Raw genomic sequence first — 21,820 nt, forward strand, 5'->3', positions numbered from 1 at the left:
GTTCCAAATTCCCCCCACTCTCTGGGTAAAGAACTTTCTCCTGAATTCCCCATTGAATTTATTAGTGATGATCTTATATTGATGGCCCCTAGCTCTGGGTCACTCCGACAATTGGAAACATCTTCTCTACATCTACCCTATCAAAACCCTTTCATCATTTTAAAGACCTCGATCAGGTCACCCCCTCAGCCTTCCCTTTCTAGAGGAAAGAATCCCAGCCTGTTCAGTCCTTCCTGATAGTTATAACCTCTCAGTTCAGGGATCGTCCTTGTCAATCCCACTTGCACCTTCTCCAATGCCTCATTTAATAGGAGACCGACTCCCCCTCCATCATAAGCAGGATATTCTAACCAATACTTACACTTCACATTCAGAGTAACTGAGTTGACCACTCGATGGTTGGTTTGAGGGTAGTCACACGTACAGCGGAGAGTTCGTCCATGATGCTTGAACGAAGGGTTAAAGGTCAGTACAGCAGAAACCTCGCCACCGGTCTCTGTGATGTTGCTGACTGAAGAAGTCGACAATTCACTCCAGGTTAGATTGGGGTGGTTATCAGGACAGGTGTAGAGGCATTTACAGATGATATGTGCAGGAGTCCCCTCCTGTAAATCCTTCGGCAGCACGATATCTGGCTTATCTGGAACATCTGTAATAGAAAAATCCAGATGTTTACAGACAAGTAGAAGAGAGATTTGATGTATCCTATGATTTTTCAATATGGTCACAGACACTCAGAACACAGAAGGAGGCCATTCAGCCCATCGAGTCCATGCTGTCTCTCTGCAGAGCAATCCAGTCAGTCCCATTCCCCCACCAACTCCCCCCCCCCCGCTCTATCCCTGTATCCATGCGAGTTTTTTTCCCTCAAGTGTCCTTCCAATTTCCTTTTGAAATCGCCCATTGTCTCCGCTTCCACCATCCTCGTAGGCAGCGAGTTCCAGCTCATTACCACTCGCTGTGTAAAAAACGTTCCTCCTCACATCCCTCTCTGCCCAAAACCTTCAATCTGTGTCCCCCAGTCCTTGCACCATCAGCTTATGGCAACAACTTCTCTTTGTCTACCTTATGTAAACCCGTCATCATCTTGTACACCTGGATCAGATCCCCACTCAATCTCCTTTGCTCCAAGGAGAACAACACCAGCGTCTCCAAGCCAACCTTGTAGCTAAAATCCCTCATCCCTGGACCCATTCTGGTCAATCTCCTCCCCACCTAGAAAGAAAAAAACAGTTCAGAGCAGTATTCTTATTTCCCAGTTTTACTGGTGTTCTTTCTTAAGCTGTACAAGACCAGTTTGGACCAGGGCTCTTATTTCCCAGTTTTTACTGTTTTTTCCTCCTGGGCTCCCTTTCTAAAGCTCTTACATCTTTCCTGAAGTGTGGCGGCCCAGGGTTCTGAACAATATTCCAGCTGAGTTCTAACCAGTGGTTTATAAAGTTCCAGAATGATCTCTTTGCTTTTAACTCGGTTCCTCAGTCTATAAACACGAGGAAGACATTTTCTTTCTTAATCACCTGAACAACATGCCCTTTAATCTTTCAGAATGTGTGCAGAGAGACACCCAGGTCTCTCTTGTCCAACACTTGTCCAAATTGTTCTTGTCCAATATCTTTCTGTATTCATCCTGACAAAGTGCGTCACTTCACACTTCACTGCGCTGAACTGCATCTGCCATGTGTCTGCCCACCTCATCCTGATCCTGCCCCTCTCATGCCCAATCTTTCCTTATCACTGACCACTGCTTTGCCAAATTTCATTCCATCAGAAAACATCATCACTGAGGGACACTTAGTGGTGCCAGCTTCAATGTGTGATAGCAGATTGTGTTCTGGAATTCCACATAACTCCAGGCTGACATGCTCCAGTTAACACATGGGGATGTGGTGCAATTGCTGCCAAAGTTGAAACAAAAATAAAACTAAAACCTTTTGACACAAGTAATGATCCTCAGACTGCGCAGCACTCACTTAGCACTGACCACCCAACGGTGCAGCACTCCCTCAGTACTGACCGTCCAACAGTGCAGCACTCCCTCAGTACTGACACTCTGACACTGCAGCACTCACTCAGTACTGACCCTCTGACAGTGCAGCACCCCATCAGTATGGACCCTCTGACAGTGCAGCACCCCCTCAGTATTGACCCTCTGACAGTGCAGCATTCCCTCAGTCCTGACCCTCCAACAGTGCAACACTCCCTCAGTGCTGACCCTCTGACAGTGCAACACTCCCTCAGTACTGACACTCCTACAGTGCAGCACTCCATCAGTACTGACCATCTGACAGTGCAGCACTCCCTCAGTGCTGATCCTCTGACAGTGCAGCATTCCCTCAGTACTGACCCTCTGACAGTCCAGCACTCTCTCAGTACTGACCCTGTGGCAGTGCAGCACTCCCTCAGTACTGACCCTCTGTCAGTGCAGCATTCCCTCAGTACTGACACTCCTACAGTGCAGCACTCTGTCAGTACTGAACATCTGACAGTGCAGCACTCCCTCAGTGCTGATCCTCTGACAGTGCAGCACTCCCTCAGTACTGACCCTCTGACAGTCCAGCACTCCCTCAGTACTGACCCTCCGACAGTGCAGCACTCCCTCAGTACTGACCCTCTGTCAGTGCAGCACTCCCTCAGTACGGACCCTGTGACAGTGCAGCACTCCCTCAGTACTGACATTCCTACAGTGCAGCACTCCATCAGTACTGACCCTCTGTCAGTGCAGCACTCTCTCAGTACTGACGCTGTGATAGTGCAGCCCTCTTTCAGTACTGACCCTGTGACAGTGCAGCACTTCCTCAGTACTGACCTTCTAATAGTGCAGCACTCCCTCAGTACTGATGCTCCAACAGTGCGGCACTCCCTCAGTATTGCGCCTGATCACATCCTGGACTTTGTCCTGACATCTCCTGGAGCAGGAATTGAACCCATGACTGTCTGGCTCCGAGATGAGGACATGACCACCTTATGCTGAGATGCTGAGTGTGAAAGGAACTGGGACTTACCAAGAACCTGGAGTCGGACAGGTTCTGTAAAAGTGTGATCTGTGTAGCCCTCCGCATCCACGTAAAAGTAATACACGTCACTGTCTTCAGCTCTGAGACTGTCAATCCTCACTGAACAATTCTTCCCTTCCAAGTCGCCGATTATTTTAGCACGTCCTATGAATGTGGCCATCCCATAATTGGGATCTTTGGTGTATGCGATGGTATATTTCCATCTATACCAATATTTATACCAAGCTCCGTGCAGTGCTGTGTAAGAGTGGGAAGGAAAGTCAAAGCTACACGGAATAACCACACAAGAGCTGCTGATGGCCCTCCGAGGCAGTGCCTTCATAGACCATCCCTCTGACGTCACTCCTGAAAGGCAACAAGGGAGGGGACAGGACATTAAAAAGCAGAATATTACTTCAATGGAGAGAGACTGCAGAATGCTATACAGGGGGATCTGGGTGTCCTTGTACATGAAGCACAGAAAGTCAACATTCAGCAAAAGCACGGAATGAGGAAGGCAAGTGGAATGTTAGCCTTTATTGCAAAGGGATGGAGTATGAAAGGAGGGAAGTCTTGCTACAACTGTACAGGGCATTGGTGAGATTGTATCAAGAGCAGTGTGTACAGTTCTGGTCTCCTTACTTAGGGAGGGATAGACTTGCATTGGAGGCAGTTCAGGGAAGGTTCACTTGTCTGATTCCTGGGATGAAGGGGTTTGTCTTATGAGGAAATGTTGAGCAGGTTGGCCCTGTATCCACTGGAGTTTAGAAGAATGAGAGGTGACCTTATTGAAACATATAAGATTCTGAGGTGGTGGGGGGCTTGACAGGGTGGATGCTGAGGGGATATTTCCCCTTGTGGGGGAATCCTGTGAAGCAATAAGGATGTTTTACTGCTTTAAAGGCGCTATATAAATGCACTGTCATTCCTATTGAAACAAGATCTCTGATGCAAAAACAGAAAATGCTAGAAAAACTCAGCAGGCCTGACAGCATCTGTGGAGAGAGAAACAGAGTTGACGTTTCGAGTCCGTATGAGTCTTTTCTTTTGCTATATTCTCTCCCTCGCTATTCACTCACTCTCTGTGTGATCACTAACCCTGTTCTCTAAAATTAAATGTTCACTTCCTCAATCCAGGAAAGAATCAAATTCCCTGAGTTCCGATCAGTAATGAATTTGTACCTGGCAGCAAGCTGATGAAGATCAATATCAGACCGACCACTCCCATCTTCAGTTCCTCGTCTAAATGGAAAATGACAAAGACAGAGACTTTTTCAGAAATTGTCCCCAGCATCTCTTCCTCAAACAACAACAACTTGTGTTTAAATGGCACCTTTCAGGGAGTTAAACAGCCCCAGGGAATAAAGTAATGTCAAGACAAGGAAGGAGAGATTGAGAAGGGACATTGCAAACCGATTCACCAAACATGGCAAAAATTCATTAGTCCCTCACTCCCTCTGCTGGGTGTCCAGCTTTTTCTCTCAGTGAGTTTAGCCCTCACAATCTCTCTCTATCGCACTCATCTGCTCTATCTCTCTCTCACACACACACATTCTCGCTCCCTCTCTCAAACACACTCTCTCACACACACACTCTCTCACACACACTCTCTCATACACACTCTCTCACACACACAATCTCGCTCTCAAACACACACTCTCTCGCACATTCTCTATCTCAAACACATACACACTCTCACACACACACTCACGCTCTCTCTCAAACACACTCTCTCTCAAATACTCTCACACATGCACACACTCTCTATCAAACACACACACTCTCACACACACACTCTCTCTCTCACACACACTCTCTCTCACACAGACACTCTCTCACATACTCTCTCACACACTCTCACACACACAATCACTCTCTGAAACACACACTCTCTCGCACAGACATTCTCTATCTCAAACACATACACACTCTCAGACACACACTCTCTCTCTCAAACACACTCTCTCTCAAATACACTCTCACACACATGCACACACTCTCTATCAAACACACACACTCTCACACATTCACTCTCTCTCTCACACACACACTCTCACACACACTCTCTCACTCACACACACCCTCTCACTAACACACGGTTGCTCCCTCTCTCAAATACACACACACTCTCACTCTCTCACATGCACACTGGCTCACACACACTCTCACATTCTCTCTCTCTCACACACTCTCACGCACTGTCTCTCTCACACATACAGTCTCTCGCTCCTTCTCCCACACACTCTCTCTCTCTCTCTGACACGGAAATGTGGTTTTAAGGCCTGCTCAAGATTTCAGCTCAAAACGCAGGTGGACACACAGTGAGGGAGTGCTGATGGAACGCTGCACTGTCGGAGGGACAGTGGTGAGGGAGTGCTGCACAGCCAGAGGGTCAGTACTGAGGGGGTGCTGCACTGTCAGAAGGTCAGTACTGAGGGAGTGCTGCATTGTTGGAGGGTCAGTACTGAGGGAGTGCTGCAATGTCAGGGGGTCAGTACTGAGGGGGCACTGCACTGTTGGAGGCTCAGTACTGAGGGAGTGCTGCACTATTGGAGGGACAGTGCTGAGGGAGTGCTGCACTGCCGGAGGGTGAGTACTGAGGGAATGCTGCACTGACAGAAATGCCGTATTTTAGATTTTTTTTTTTTTTTTTTGTAAAAATATACTTTATTCATAAAATATCTTCAATCACATTCCAAACCATTTCAAAAACAACATTACAAGGGTACAATCCAGGTTAAACTTTTACAAAATGTATCACCAGGTGCATCAGTACAAACAATATTACAATCATTTACAGCCTTTCATTTTGATCTGTACAGCCCGAGGGGCTCTAAACAGTTCCCAGTCTCTCGGTGCGCTGTGGTAGAAAGGTCTTAGACAGCGACCCTTCCCCATTGCGCCTTTGCGGCAGCTGCCCCAAGCTTTAGTGCGTCCCTCAGCACGTAGTCCTGGACTTTGGATTGTGCCAGTCCGCAACAATCGGTCGGGGACAACTCTTTGTGCTGGAAGACCAACAAGTTTCGGGCAGACCAAAGCGCGTCTTTCACCGAGTTGATGATCCTCCAGCTGCAGTTGATGTTTGTCTCGGTGTGTGTCCCTGGGAACAGCCCGTAGAGCACAGAGTCCTGTGTCACAGAACTGCTCGGGATGAACCTCGACAGCAACCACTGCATCTCTCTCCAGACTTTCTTTGCAAAGGCACAATCCACAAGGAGGTGAACAACGGTCTCTTCCTCACCACAGCCACCTCGAGGGCAACGTGCAGAGGGGGTGAGCCTCCTGGCGTGTAGGAAGGATCTGACGGGGAGGGCCTTTCTCACCACCAGCCAAGCTACGTCTTGGTGCTTGTTGGAAAGTTCTGGCGATGAGGCATTCTGCCAAATGACTTTGACAGTCTGCTCGGGGAACCATCCCACAGGGTCCACCCTCTCCTTTTCCCTCAGGGCCTCTAGGACGTTACGTGCTGACCACTGCCTGATGGACTTGTGGTCAAAGGTGTTTTTCTGCATAAATTTTTCCACCAGGGACAGGTGGTACGGCACGGTCCAACTACTTGGAGCGTTCCGCGGCAGCGTGGCCAGACCCATCCTTCGCAACACCGGGGACAGGTAGAACCTCAGCACGTAGTGACACTTGGTGTTTGCGTACTGAGGGTCTACGCACCGCTTGATGCAGCCACACACAAAGGTGGCCATCAGTATGAGGGCGATGTTGGGCACGTTTTTTCCCCCTTTATCTAGAGGCTTGTACATCGCGTCCCTGCGGACATGATCCATTTTCGACCTCCAGATAAAGCGGAAGATGGCTCGAGTGATCGCCATCGCGCAGGAGTCTGGAATGGGCCAGACCTGCGCCACGTACAGCAACAGCGAGAGTACCTCACACCTGATGACCAGGTTCTTTCCCGCAATGGAGAGGGAGCGTCGCTCCCACATGCCCAGTTTCCTTTTCACCATAGCCGCTCGCTCCTTCCAGTTTCTAACGCATGCCCCGGTCCCTCCGAACCATATCCCCAGCACCTTCAGGCCGTCAGCCCTGACAGTGAAGGGGACAAAGGATCGGTCAGCCCAGTTCCCAAAGAACATGGCCTCGCTCTTCCCACGATTTACCTTGGCTCCCGAGGCCAGTTCGAACTGGTCGCAGATGTGCATCAGTCTGCGCACCGACAGCGGATCCGAGCAGAAGACGGCGACGTCGTCCATGTACAGGGAGGCTTTTACCTGAGTGCCTCCACTGCCTGGGATCGTCACTCCTCTTATGCCCGGATCCTTCCTGATGGACTCGGCAAAGGGTTCTATGCAACACACGAAAAGGACAGGCGAGAGAGGACAGCCCTGCCTGACTCCAGATTTAATCGGAAAGCTATCTGTTTCCCACCCATTGATTGAGACTGCGCTACTGATGTTAGTGTAGAGCAGTTGGATCCAATTTCGAATTCCCTCCCCAAACCCCATTTTGGAGAGCACATCCCCCATGTAGGTGTGCGATATTCTGTCAAAGGCCTTCTCCTGAGCCGTATTTTAGATGATGTTAGAAATTAGCAACATGCCTCGTGTATAATTCTTTCTCAGCAGCTCAAAATAAATAGATTAGTCCTGTACGTTTCACTTCACTGTATATTGATTGAGCTTCATTCCCTTAGAAACCAGGCTCGTGTGACCACTATTTGTAAATAATGTTTGTTATTTTGAACAAGGGGCGATGCCTGAACAGATAACTGTAGGATCAAGCGGCTCGGCTTTTTCTGGAACCTTGCTTCATTCAGATGTTTGCAGCTGGACATGAGTTCATTAATGTGTGAATGTAGAATCGGCGTCACCTCAGTGAACAGCAGCATTGGTTGAACAGCCTGATCGGCAATAAGAACTGCTGAACACAATGTCCGTTCAGAACAGCTCGGTCCCCGATCAGAGAAACAGCCTCAGACAGAACCAAGTGACGCTGGAATCGATACAATTCATCAACGTGTTGGGAGTTAGTTTGATGTCGGAGATGGAGTGTTACTGGGAAGGATGGAACCCGTCAGGATGAACAGTTCGATGTACGATAAGGAAAGGATGAGCCAAGAGGGGTTGGTCACAGACAGACGGAGCGTGTGAAGACTCAACAAGCTAATGGCAGGTGAATAGCTGGAAAGGTGTCTTTTCAACACAAGGTTTAGACACAGAACTCGGTGTTTGATCGGGTATTTCAAAACAGAGAAACTCTTTACAGGGTGAATGGACCTTGTCAATAATCCATCCTGCCAACCTCGCCTGGAGATTAGTCCAATATTAGACACTAAACCGAGGCCCCCGTCTGCCCTCTCGGGCGGGTGTGAAAGATCCCACAGCCACTATTTGGAAGAAGAGCAGGGGGGAGTTCTCCCCGGTGTCCCGGGGCCAATATTTATCCCTCAAGCAGCATCACTAAAAATAGATGATCACATTGCTGTTTGTGGGAGCTTGCTGTGTACAAATTGGCTGCTGCATTTCCTACATTACAACAGTAACTACACTTCGAAAAAAAGGCGAACTCAATTGTAAAGTGCTCTGGGACATCCAGAGATCATGTTATACAGAAGAGATTTGACTGGAGCAGCAAGTGTTTTACTTACAGGAGAATGAGTCCCCAGGGTTGTAGAGTCAATCCTGTCAGATGAATGACTAACTGGAGACACTTCAGGGAGCTGATCTAATTCTGGAAATGTTCAGTCTACCAGGATCGGAGGAGAGATGATCTTCCTCTCCTGACTGCATCGGACAAGAGTTGAACTGGCTCTGGGAGGAGGGTCAGTGTTAACACAGTTTTACTGCGTTTGAGGGAGATGTGAAACTGGGGAAGTCACGTGGTTTTTTGGTGTGGTAACTCCATGTCTTTATTTGGTGCAGCACTCATTTAGCTCATGTCATTGTTTCAATGCTACAAAACCAAAGGGCATTCTGGACTATTTCTACCTGACCTGCTGTCAGAAACACACAGTCTCACAGAGAGGCACAAACACACAGACGCACACACACACACACACACAACAAATGAACATACACAAACGCTGCACACGAACACACAAACACACACGAAGCCGCACACAAACAGAAACACACACTCACGCGCAAAAACACACACACACACACACACACACAGGCACACACATACACACAAACACGCACATGCGCTAAAACATAAACACACACACACACAGAATCTCTCTCTCTCTCACACACACACACAGACGCAGACGCAGATGCTCACTGTATGTGTGTGTCTGTGTGGTGGGGGGGTGTGTGTGGGGGGTGGGGGGGGGGGCGGGGGGGTGGTTTCAGAGTGAGTGAGTGATTCACAGAGTGAAACCACCCTGAATGTGGCTGGTGTGTTTAACATTTGAGACATGCAGACAGGATATGGTTAAAACGTGAAGCCACAAGGAGCGAGTGTCTTTCCCAGTGACAGTGGGTTTCCTGTGGGTGTCTGTGGGCTCGAGTGAAATCATGGGATGGATTCACAAGACATAGACTCGGAGTTGGCATCGTCCCGCCACCACTCGCTGGTACAGATATTCTGCAGTCATGTGGTTCGCTGCCAAAGACTCAGAGGGTGGAGGAAGGATGGACAGTGTCATGCTCATTATCACATCCATTTGCCCCCTTGCCACCCGTCCATCAGCATGTGCCCACACTGTTGACCCTTGCCCAGGTCCGTCGCAGCTGCTCAGTGTCACCACATAACAGTGCGAGTCAGAGGGAGGAAACCGGTCGGGCTGTGGATGGGGACGGAGCACCGCGTGTTCCCACAGACTCACAGCCACAACATGCCCGGCACCGAGCATTCGGGCAGAGCCGGTTTCTCCACCAAACCTTCCCAGTCATCACTCGGGATGTGGTGAACATGGTTGGTGTGAGCGAGCAAAGCAAAAGTGAAGGAGAGCTTTGTAATCTGAATGGACCGTGACCCTTTTCACCGGACATTTCCGTTGATAGAGTGTCAGACAGCGGGGAGGCCGGGGAAGGGATGGGTCCAGCTGCTCCCTGCTCTCCTGGACCAGGACCTTCCCTGTTTTGGGGGAAGAGATCCAGAAGAGGAGAGCAGCCCTGTATTCGGCTGGTCACCGGAATGATCCTGCAGCAACCAAGAGGGCCTGGGGTTCAAATAGCGGCTGTGGTGAGTGCAACACGAGACCATCAGCGCTGACGGATTCAGCGCAGGGAAAAGTTCAATGAGCTGCTGCGTTCTCTTTATTGCCGGTATCAAAGCCTTTGATCACCTTAAACCCCTCGATTAGATCACCACTTAATCTTCAAGGGAACACAAGCCTTGTCTGTGCAACCTGTCCTCGGGATTTAACCCTTTCAGCCCCGGGATCGTTCTGGTGACGCTGCACAGGACACCCTCCATGGACAATATATCCTTCCTAAGCTGCAGGCCCCAGACCTGAACGCAGTGAGGGGACCTTTATAAAACTGTGCCAGACACTTCAAAAATCTCTTCAATTCAACCTTGTAAACGCAGCAGGAAAAATCCCACGGGCCGTTGTATCTTAGCAACATCGTAAACATGGCGAAAATAATCCCCCTGGTCACCCCTGAGTGTTACTCATATTGTAAACACAACGTATACAGCTCCTCCAGTCTCTGAGAAGCAAAACTATGACACTAGAGCACCACCACTGGCAGGAAGCTTTAATTACAGTGTGACATGTTTACATGGGAATGTTCCATTACCAATGACACAGGAATTTAAATAATGAGAAGGGCATGTGAAAACAGGAAATGGTGCTTTGTAGAATGGAATTAATCGCTAGAGTACGTATTTAATTTGGAAAAAATGTACAGAAACATCAGAGCATTGTAATTGCTTCTTTTTTTAATTCATTGATGGGATGTGGGCGTCACTGGCTAGGCCAGAAGTTATTGCCCATCCATAATTGTCCTTGAGAACATGCTGGTGATCTGCCTTCTTGAACCGCTGCAGTCCATGTGGTGTATGTACACCCACAAAACTGTTTGGGAGGGAGTTGCAGGATCCTGACCCAGTGACAGTGAAGGAATGGCGATATATTTGCAAGTCAGGATGGTGAGGGACATGGAGGGGAACTTCCAGGTGGTGGTGTTACCATGTACCTGCTGCCCTTGTCCTTCTAGATGGTAGTGGTTGTGTGTTTGGAAGGTGCTGTCTAAGGAGTGTTGGTGAGCCCCTGCGGTGCATCTTGTAGATGGTACACACTGCTGCCACTGTGCGTCAGTTGTGGAGGGAGTGAATGTTTGTGGATGGGGTGCCAGTCAAACGGGATGATTTGTCCTGGATGATGTCGAGCTTCTTGAGTGTTGTGAGAGCTGCACTCATTCAGGCAAGTGGGGAGTATTCCATCACACTCCTGAACTGTGCCTTGAAGATGGTGGACAGGCTTTGGGGAATCAGGAGGTGAGTTACTCACCACATGATTCCCAGCATCTGGCCTGCTCTTGTAGCCACAGTATTTATATGGCTAGTCCAGTTCAGTTTCTGGTCAATGGTAACCCCCAGAATGTTGATAGTGGGGGATTCAGCAATGGTAATGCCATTGAATGTCAAGGGGAAATGGATAGATTCTCTCTTGTTGGAGATGGTCATTGCCTGGCACTTGTGTGGCATGAATGTTGCTTGCCGCTGGTCAGCCCAAGCCTGGATATTTTCCAGGTCTTGCTGCATTTGGACATGGAGTGCTTCAGTATCTGATGAGTCATGAATGGTGCTGAACGTTGTGCAACCATCAGCGAACATCTCCACTTCTGACCTTATGAAGGAATGAATGTCATTGATGAAGCAGCTGAAGATGGTTTGGCCGAGGACACTACCCTGAGCATCTCCTGCAGTGATGTCCTGGAACTGAGATGACTGACCTCCAAGAACCACAACCACCTTCCTTTGTGATAGGTATGAATCCAACCAGCTGAGTGTTTCCCCCCCCTTATGACATGGCAGATGATGTGTGCAAGGTGCACTAAATCCACAATGGCAACTTGATCGCGCGATCACAACAATTTTGCAATTTGTATTTATTACGAGATGCATCCACTGAACTCAGGAGAAATGAATCGACCAAGACATCTAGAGATCTTAAAAACTAAATTAAAATATTTATTAACAAAATAAAAGATTTCAAGCACGTACCTAAGGCAGCATTTATGACTAAAACAAATCCTAAAATTCCTAATTACCGTGTCTTCCAGTTACATACCCCGTTTAAGGCAACAGTCTAAAATAGATTTTAGATTTAAAAACAAAACCAGCGAGTTAACACAGTTCACACTTGACCGTGGAATTCTCAACGGATTTCTCCAACTTTAGTTACTGGACATAACAGACTTATGCACAAATGCCTGGAGGCTTCTTCAAGGCTGTTTCACACACTCCTGTTGGATCTTACATGGCCCCCAACAAAGCCTTTCATTCTCTTTTACATGTGTTTCTCTCTCTTTGATGTGTAAATTCCATCGTTTCATATGTCTTTGGAACTGTAACATTCTCATAATATAACTTTCATGTTGCCAATATTGTCAGTAAACTTTGGGAAAAATTAAAACACTCCTTTGCCTTGCTTATCGGGATAGTTGTAAACAGACCAACATGCCTTTGAAATCCAAACAATCCCTTCACTTATCCAAAAATGCAAATTCCCTTCACACCTTACATGCTAAGGCAGCCTCCATTTCAGCATTTCCAGTACATTTCTGCACCTAGCTTCTTTTGATAATCTCAAACTTGCAGAATATCTGACTCCAGATGTAATTAAACCACACAGACAGACCCATCTCCACTCACACCCATAAACCTACTTTAACAACAAACCAGAAAAATATTATAAAAATTATTGGACTTTCATACCACCCGATACACAATGATTCTAGTTTTGCTTGGCTCCTTCATGTCACACTTGTTCAAATGCGGCCTTAGTATCAAGGGCAGTCACTCTCAACTCACCTTGTATTAATAGATGCAAAATGATACATAATTAATAAGCTTCTCACAATCCTTGACAGCATGAAAAAAGGTGCAGCATTCAGAAAGCTCACTCAGAACTGATAAAATAAAGTTGCGCAACATCATATTTCTGTTAATTACTATTTGACCATGTTGGCTGCGCACCCCACAGCCCCGCTCCCTGTTTCACACTCAGTTTTTCTAGAATCCGATCAGTGTGTATTTCATGTCCTCGCTCCTGTGCACAGTCCTGTCACCGCTGGGCAGCTTTGAAATGTTGATGTTGGCGTAGAGAAGATCGTCGGGATTGTCGGGGTTCCCATGTCCAGCATTACCTCCTACTGGACCTTCAGAGAGATCCTGGGGAGCTGGGGTCTCCCCCTCGCTAGTTGTGTCTCTGGTTGTGTCCTGGGGCTCAGTAATCAGCACGTTCTGTTTACCCTACAGAGAAATGGAAACAGAAGACATCCTCACATCATTTACTGGCACTGATAGGGTTAAATTATTGTTTAGCCTCGTTAGTGTCAGTCGTGGCTCAGTGGGTTTAACCCTTTTTCTCGCTCACTCTCTTTCCCTCTCTCTCTCTCTCTCTCTCTCCCTCGCTCACCTGAATCTGGAAGTCCTACGTTACCATATGAATTGTGAGATTTGTGTTCCATTAATCACAAACAGAGGCATCCAAAGCACCTCACGCCAATGAAGGAATTTTATTGAAGTGTGTCACAGCTATAATGTTGGATCTTATATTACACAACTGTTCTGAAAGACGGCACTTTGAACACTGCATTGTTCTCTCAATGCTGGCTCCTGACAGTACGGCACTCCCTCGGAACTGCCCCTTTGAGAGGGCAGCACTGCTTCAATATGGACACTCCAACAGTGCGGCGCTCCCTCAGTATTGAACTTCCGACAGTGCAGCTCTCCCTTAGTACTGAACTTCCGACAGTGCAGCACTCACTCAGTATTGACCCTCTGACAGTCCAGCATTCACTCAGTATTGACCCTCTGACAGTGCAGCACTCTCTCAGTACTGACACTCCGACAGTGCAGCACTCTCTCAGTACTGACACTCCGACAGTGCAGCACTCTCTCAGTACTGAGCCTTCTCCAATGCAGCACTCCCTCAATACTGACCTCCGATGGTGCAGCACTCCCTCAGTACTGACCTCCGATGGTGCAGCACTCTCTCAGTACTGACCTCCGATGGTGTAGCACTCCCTCAGTACTGACCCTCCTTCAGTGTTGCTCTCCCTCAGTGCTGACCTCAGATGTATCGGCATTTTTGTGCTCAGGTTTCTGGAGAAAGAGAGACTGAGGGAGAGAGGGGGAGGGAGCGAGAGACAGTGCTATCAACTGAACCATTACTGACTCCACAGTTAGAAATCAGTGGGTAACCTGGCTGGGAATCTGGGACACGTGTTGTCTACACACTGAGATTGAAACTTTGGAGTGAGTGTAAACAGCTCCTGTACCTGGTGCTTCACAGAGTGTGGACTGGGGGTCAATGCAATGTCACTGGTCCCTGAAACTCTCTCCTCCTTCGCTGTTTTTCTCCTGCAATAACACAATATCACACTGTGGTTATCATATAGCAGAGAGTCAGTGCAGCACAGACACAGAGCCCACTGTAACCTTACACCAACGACTGGACTGTCTGTAGTTGCAATAAGGGATATCAGCGTGACATCACTATAATGGAAGTGTGTCATGTGACCCAGTGTTAGTTTCACTTTTACTTTGAGCAGAGCACACACACACAGCTCTGATGCCTCCAAGCTTTATCCGTATGTATAACTGTTCTCGTGCCGAGTCTTGATAAACGAGCCCATAACATTCTCATCCTATCCCTGCGGGCGATTGGTGCTTTGTGTCTTGTACAGTAAATAAGCCCAAGGTATAATATCATTAGAATAACACACCATATCTTTGACCCCGCTCCACCCCTGCTCTTTCCCCAATAGCCCTTCAAATTTTGCCCCTTCAAGTATTTATCCAATTCCCCTTTTGAAAGTTTCTATTGAATCTGCTTCCACCGCCCTTTCAGGCAGCGCCTTCCAGATCACAGCAACTGATTATTATTCATCTGGATAACGGGCAATGAAAAACACTCTCTGGATCATAAGGGACAAAGAGACCACTTACGGAGAGGCATCTGGCGCTTAACACAAGGGAAACAATCACCGACTTCAGGAAAGAACATTGAAGTAAATGTTTATAATAAAATCAAGTTAAATCTTCACACTTACTTTCTCACACAGATGAAGATGAAGATTCCAGCCAGGAAAACACTCAACATGATCCCAGCCGTGAGCAATCCTACTGTCCATTTACAGGGGTCTCTACTTGTAAGAACAGCCATTAATTACTGCACTACAGTTTTAGAATGATGCTCTGATGTATCTCGAGAAGCGATACACTCACTCAATGTTTAAATATTCATTCTAGGGCAATGCTGACATTTATTGTCCATCTCTAGTTTCCCTTTGAGAAGGTGGTGGGGGGTCTTCCTCCTGAACCACTGGTTTGACCCATACTGGGAGAGCAGTTCAGAGGGCAGGTAAGGTTTAACTACGTTGGTGTTTGAGACTGGAGTCACATACACAGCCAGACCTGTTAAAATGGACAGGTTTCCCTCCCTAAAGGGTCATTAGTGATCCACGTCATAAATGTAATCTCTTTGTATGAATTAACTAACCTCTCTAAAATAATCGATTGTCAGCTCATTATCACAATGCTGATTGTTAGGATCTTGCTGTGCACAAATCAGTAGCTGCGTTTCCAACAATACAACAGTGAGCTCACATTGAAACTGCTTCATTCGCTGTCGAGAGTTTCAAGAATTTATAAGCAATTTATGAATAAATGCCTTGCATTTCGATATAACCTATGTCATATGTATATGTAATATTTATCGATGTAATCTATGTAACATTTATAGATGTTACGACACAGCAGTTGGTAAAGGCTGTTGTTTAAAATCCCAGAGGGGAACTTTAAACAACTGTCATAACCTATATTTTCCAGTGGAATGTTTGAGTTGCAGCTCTAAATTCAGGAATAAGATCACCAGTTCTCAAGGGGTTTTAATATCAAACTAAATAAGACATTTGTCAACTTACAACAAGTTAAATATAGACACATGGCTAAAAGTTACAACGATCATAACTTTTTAACAAATTCCCAAACTAATCTCCTCTAAGACAACCCATTGACTTTAAGCAGACACCAGGCAAAGCATTTTCACCTTACAAATTCCAAATGAGGCTCCTTTCACTTTGGTTCCTTTGCAGACAGGTGCAGGCTTATGGCTACGGCTGCTTTGATGTTACAAGCCTCTGACTTCCACACACAAAACTCTCTCAGGACTCTCAGCATCTCGGTTTGGACCAGTGTCCCACATGTCGCAGGTTGACAGGGCAGCCATGCAGCGCACTCATCTCTGGCCATCTGAGCGGTGACCAGCACTTCCCAGGAAGCATTAAGGGGTGGTCACACAGGGCCAGGAAAGGTGCTAAGTACAGCCATGATAACCAAGTCTCTCTCTCTCTCTCTCTCTTTCATACTGCAGGAGGACCATGTTGGGATGATGGACCCTGGTGACCTAGCTGTGTGCCTGATGGTCCACGGAGGCTGTAGAAGACGGAGGAGAGAGCAACTAAGGCTCCTGGCTGTGCAAAGGCAGGAACAGCAGCCTCATGAAGAAGGGGCAGCGGAGGGTCTCGCATACGCTGCTGAGGAACGACAGTGAGCCATGGCTGGTCAGCGCCTAGCGACACCCAGGGTCTATAGACACCGCCTGTCATTCCTGCAGATGACTGACTACCAGCGTCGCCAATGACGGTGCATGTCGAGGGACCTGTTGGCTCACATCTGCCACTTACTGCAGGACTTGGATCCAAGGGAACATAGAGGGCATCCACTGCCAATGGCTGTGAGAGTGACTGTGGCACTCAATTTCTATGCCAGTGGCTCCTTTCAGGGCTCCACAGGTGACCTCTGTGGGATTTCACAATCCTCCACCCACAAATGCATCCATGAGTTCACGGATGCATCTTCTCCATGGCAACAACTTTGTGCATTTCGCCCAGGACCGGGACAGCCAGGATGCCAGGGCCATTGGATTCGCCCTGATCTCGGGATTCCCATAGGTGCAGGGTGCGATTCACTGCACTCATGTGGCGCTCAGGTCTCCATCGCTACACCCAGTGGACTTCATCAACCACAAGGGATTCCACTCATTGAACATGTAGCTGGTATGTGACCACCAGCAACGCATCCTGCAGGTATGCACACGGTTTCCAGGGAGTGCGCACATTGCCTACATCCTGAGTCACTCGCAGATCCCTACAGTTTTCCAGGGTCCACAGAGGCTGCAGGGTTGGCTCCTTGGGGACAAGGGCTACCCGCAGAGGCCATGGCTGATGACACCCGTGCGGCGGCCTCAGACCGCAGCAGAGCGACGCTATAATGAGGCTCAGGCAGCAACTCGTAACTTGGTAGAACAGACCCGGGATGCTGAAGATGTGGTTCCGGTGCCTGGACCAGTCTGGTGGAGCCCAGCAATACAGTCCACAGAGGGTATCGCACATCATCATCGTCTGCTGCGCCCTTTACAACCTGGCGCTGCAACTGGGAGAGGAGCTGGCTGAGGAGGAGATGTAGGAGCTGGAGGTCTCCTCTGATGAGGAGGACGTCGATGGGGATGAGGGATGGGGTGTAGGTACAGTGAGATCGAGCTGCCCGGCATCCCTCTCGCGTGCACACTGTAGGAGGCCAACTATGGCATTAGCTATGGGGTTAAACCCATGTAGCAGTACATGAGCGAGGTCCTGGACCAAGGTCTCCATGGCCGCCGTCATCCTGCCAGTGTTGACCTCGGTTCGTTGGCATGCTGGCACTATCACCTCAGCCTGAAGGTGGACGGACTCCTCCATCATGCCTTGCAACCTGAGGAGTGCAGTGGACATCCCTTCCTGATGTTCCCCAGCTTGCCTTTGCAGCTCCAGCATCTGTGACATGACCGAGTCCAGAGGCTCCTCATCTGACTCGGACTCAGCAACGTTCTGGCCTCCAGAAGTCCTCTGAGTGCCGGGGACCTGGTAAGTCCCTACCTCAGCCTGCTGTGGATCAAAAAGTGCGATGAGCTCACCAGATTGTGATCCCGAGGCTATTCTAAAGCTAGGTCCCACCGAGGTGTGTGTCTCTGCGCTGATGGAGGGTGAGGGTGAGGATGAGCGCTGTGAGGGGAGTTCAGGGAGGGTGCCTTCAGATTCCTCTTCAGAGGTTTCTTCGGAGCTTGCTTGGAGGTTCTGGGTCGTGGACTCCGTCTGCTGCTTCCCAGATGTGTCTGTGAAAGCAAAGGGAGATAATTAGTGCCTGGCAGTGAACTGTGAAAGAGGACACTTCACTCACAGCATGGTTGTCTGATGGATGTTTTACTGCTGGATCCTCACTTGGTAGAGCAGCGCCAACCTCACCGTCAGCACAGGACCGATCCCGGTCATTGCCGGCCAGCTGGATGGCTCTGTTTTCCAATTCTGTCAGAGCTTTGACCTCCGGCATCTCTCCGCCTGTCTGGGAGCTTCCCCTCCTGTTGTGAGCCAGTTTCTCCTCCATGGATAGAGATAGGGAGAGTGTATCAGGATGACTGCCAGGCCAGATGATAAGTATGCCTGACCTGTGTGGGTGGTGAGTGGTCCCACGGATGGGATGAGGACAATGACGGTGTGTGTGAGAGAGTGAATGGTGATGTCTCTTGCACTGGCAGTGAGTGAGGGTCCTGTGGGTGTGTGATGGTTTTGTGAATGTGTGAGTTGGGAGTGATGAAAAGGGTGACTTACCCTGGCGGAACGGAAGAGATCATTCATCCTTTTGCGGCACTGAGCATTGGTGTGAAAGGAGACATTCTGTCAAAGCTTTTCATCTTTCACTCATCAGGACAGAATTGCAAGAATACCAAATCTCAAAGGGAACAACAATTGACATTGCATGAGAAGAGGGTGCTGATTGGCTGGCAAGCAGATAATTGTGGACAAATTGTGGCCAAAGCGGTCAAATGTCCACTTGCCAAACAATTCAATTAGAATCTGTAATTGAAAGTCTAACGATGACCATGAAAACATTGCCGATTGTCGTTAAAACCCCATCTGGGTCACTAATGTCCTTTAGGGAGGGAAATCTGCTGTCCTTACCTGGTCTGGCCTACATGTGGCTCCAGACCCACAGCCATGTGGTTGACTCTACAAGACCCTCCGAAATGGCCCAGCAAGCTACTCAGTTCCAGGGTAATTTGGGATGGGCAATAAATGTTGGTCTAGCCAGTGACACCTCCATCCCATGAACAAATAAAAAAATTACTCACATTCAGTGGGAATTCTAATGGGCAGAGACTGGGAACTGCCCAGGATACTTGTTGCTTCACAGTAGTAGGAGATTTCCTCATCGAATCCATAAGGAACGGTAATAGTTTGACCTTCGAGTGTCAGATTAATGACCTTTCCTTGGGAGATCTTAAACCAGGTGTAATTGTGGACTACTGGATTCCCATCACTGGAACAACTTAGAGAAATCATCTTTCCTTTTTCCAGTGTCATCCTGACAGACGTGTTGTGAGGAGAATATTTCAAATCCAAAATTATCAACACATTAACGACTGAGCTAAAGTCAGGAGTGTGATGGAACTCTCCAGTTGCTGGGATGAGTGCGGCTCCAACAACACTCAGGAAGCTCGATACCATCCAGGACAAATCAGCCCGATTGATCGGCATCCCACCAACCATCTTCAACATTCATTCACTCCACCACCGATGCACATTGGCAGTTGTGTGTACCATCTACAAGATGCACTGCAACAGCACACCAAGGCTCCTTGAACAGCACCTTCCAAACCCTAACACCTAGAAGAATAAGGGCAGCAGAAAAATGGGAACAACGCCACCCGCAAGTTCCCCTACAAGCCTCTCACCATCCTGATTTGGAAATCTATTGCCATTCCTTCACTATCGCTGAGTCAAAATCCTGGAACTCCCGCCCTAACAGCACTGTGGATATACGTACAGCACATGGACTGCAGCAGTTCAGGACAAGGGCTAATTAGGGATGGACAATAAATGTTGCCTATATCAGCTGCTCCCACATCCTGTGAATGAATTAAATATGGGCAAACTCATGAGGTTTAAAATTTAGATTTGAATAGTTTTTTTATATAATCATGGACCGGATACAGCTCCAACACTAGCAAAAGTACAAACTGCACTGTATTCCTCACCAGCAGATAACGTTACACAGTATTACAGGTAGCCTTCAGCTGCAAATTCGGCCCATCTTTTCTATGTCAGAAGCCAAGACTATACACAGTATTCTTGATGCAGTCTCACCAAGAGCCTCTACAGTTGTAGTATATATGTCCCTACTTTTACACTCAAGCTCCCTTGCAATAAACACCAACATTCCATTTGCCTTCCTAATCACTTGCTGCACCTGCATACTAACTTTGTATGATTCATGTACCAGGAATGATGTACTAGTCATTTGAGAGACTATTCAGGATTCTGATTTACAGAAGATCATGTTTACAATCACTTGGCTGCATAGAACCTGAGCATTGGTGTGAAAGGAGACATTCTGACAAAGCTTTTCATCTTTCACTCATCAGGACAGAATTGCAAGAATACCAAATCTCAAAGGGAACAACAATTTCTACTGCATGAGGAGAAGATGCTGATTGGCTGGCAAGCAGATAATTGTGGACAAATTGTGGCCTAAGTGTCAAATGTCCACTTGCCAAACAATTCAATTAGAATCTGGAATTGAAAGTCTAACGATGACCATGAAAACATTGCCGATTGTCGTTAAAACCCATCTGGTTCACTAATGTCCTTTAGGGAGGGAAATCTGCTGTCCTTACCTGGTCTGGCCTACATGTGGCTCCAGACCCACAGCGATGTGGTTGACTCTTCAATACCCTCATGAAATGGCCAGCAAGCCATTCAGTTCCAGGATAATTTGGGATGGGCAATAAATGTTGGTCTAGCCAGTGACACCTCCATCCCATGAACAAATAAAAAATATACTCACATTCAGTAGGAATTCTAATGGGCAGAGACTGGGAACTGCCCAGGATACTTGTTGCTTCACAGTAGTAGGAGATTTCCTCTTCAAATCCATAAGGAACCATAATAGTTTGACCAGCGAGCGCCAGATTCGTCACCTTTCCTTGGGAGATCTTAACCCAGGTGAAATTGTGTGCTGCTGGATTTACGTCACTGGAACAACTTAGAGAAATCCTCTTTCCTTTTTCCAGTGTCATCCTGACAGACGTGTTGTGAGGAGAATATTTCAAATCCAAAATTATCAACACATTAACGACTGAGCTAAAGTCAGGAGTGTGATGGAATGCTCTCCAGTTGCCGAGATGTGTGCAGCTCCAACACACCCAAGAAACTCGACACCATCCAGGACAAAGCAGCCTGATTGATCGGCATCCCACCCACCCTCTTCAACATTCACTCCCTCCACCACCTACGCACATTGTCAGCAGTGTGTGTACCATCTGCAAGATGCTCTGCAGCAACTCACCGAGGCTCCTAAAACAGCACCTTCCAAACCCATGACCTCTGAAACCTAGAAGAACAAGGGCAGCAGATACATGGGAACATCACCACCTGCAGGTTCCCCTCCAAGGCACTCTCCATCCTGACTTGGAACGATTTCACCGTTCCTTCACTGTTTCTGGGTTAAAATCCTAGAACTCTCTCCAGGAAGCACTTTTCGTGTACCTTCACCACATGCTCTGCAACAGTCCCAGAAGGCAGCTCACCACCACCTTCCCAAGGGGCAATTAGGAATGGGCAATAAATGCTGGGCCCAGCCAGTAATGGCCACATCCC

At 47.9% G+C, this 21,820-nt stretch overlaps 3 protein-coding genes across 15 annotated transcripts in view; 1 reads left to right on the top strand and 2 right to left on the bottom strand.

Annotated features, from left to right (window-relative positions):
• Positions 1-21,820, top strand: part of LOC144671611 (uncharacterized) — a 307,259-nt gene that overhangs the window by 230,946 nt on the left and 54,493 nt on the right. The window lies entirely within an intron of this gene.
• LOC144671594 (B-cell receptor CD22-like) overlaps positions 1-21,820 on the bottom strand; it is a 47,738-nt gene that overhangs the window by 22,158 nt on the left and 3,760 nt on the right. For 5 of the 13 annotated variants that reach the window (XM_078533594.1, XM_078533599.1, XM_078533590.1 and 2 more), the window contains exon 2: positions 362-649. The exons of 3 other annotated variants lie outside the window; for them this stretch is intronic. In XM_078533594.1, the coding sequence (XP_078389720.1) occupies positions 362-649 (288 nt within the window). Of the gene's footprint in view, positions 1-361; positions 650-3,002; positions 3,360-4,175; positions 4,236-8,592; positions 8,931-21,820 lie in introns of those variants that run through there. 5 more of the 13 variants (XM_078533593.1, XM_078533592.1, XM_078533601.1 and 2 more) reach the window with 5 other exon arrangements.
• Positions 12,065-21,190, bottom strand: LOC144671600 (uncharacterized). The gene is made up of 4 exons (XM_078533616.1): positions 19,290-21,190; positions 15,179-15,271; positions 14,405-14,486; positions 12,065-13,373 (listed from the first exon to the last, which is right to left on the bottom strand). Exons 1-4 carry the CDS (start codon positions 19,718-19,720, stop codon positions 13,134-13,136), a joined length of 846 nt encoding a protein of 281 aa, XP_078389742.1. The 5' UTR covers positions 19,721-21,190; the 3' UTR covers positions 12,065-13,133.

The sequence above is a fragment of the Cetorhinus maximus genome, chromosome 33 (genome assembly GCF_964194155.1).
Source record: "Cetorhinus maximus chromosome 33, sCetMax3.hap1.1, whole genome shotgun sequence".
Classification (NCBI taxonomy): domain Eukaryota; kingdom Metazoa; phylum Chordata; class Chondrichthyes; order Lamniformes; family Cetorhinidae; genus Cetorhinus; species Cetorhinus maximus.

Bases quoted from the DNA above. Each gene is read 5' to 3' on its own strand.
- LOC144671600 (XM_078533616.1), bottom strand. From the start codon at position 19,720: ATGTTGAAGATGGTTGGTGGGATGCCGATCAATCGGGCTGATTTGTCC. The intron at 14,487-15,178 runs GTAAGTGTGAAG...GTGTTATTGCAG, and splicing joins ATCTTCATCTGTGTGAGAAA to GAGAAAAACAGCGAAGGAGG. The intron at 13,374-14,404 runs GTACAGGAGCTG...ATTTCTCTGTAG, and splicing joins CACACTCTGTGAAGCACCAG to GGTAAACAGAACGTGCTGAT.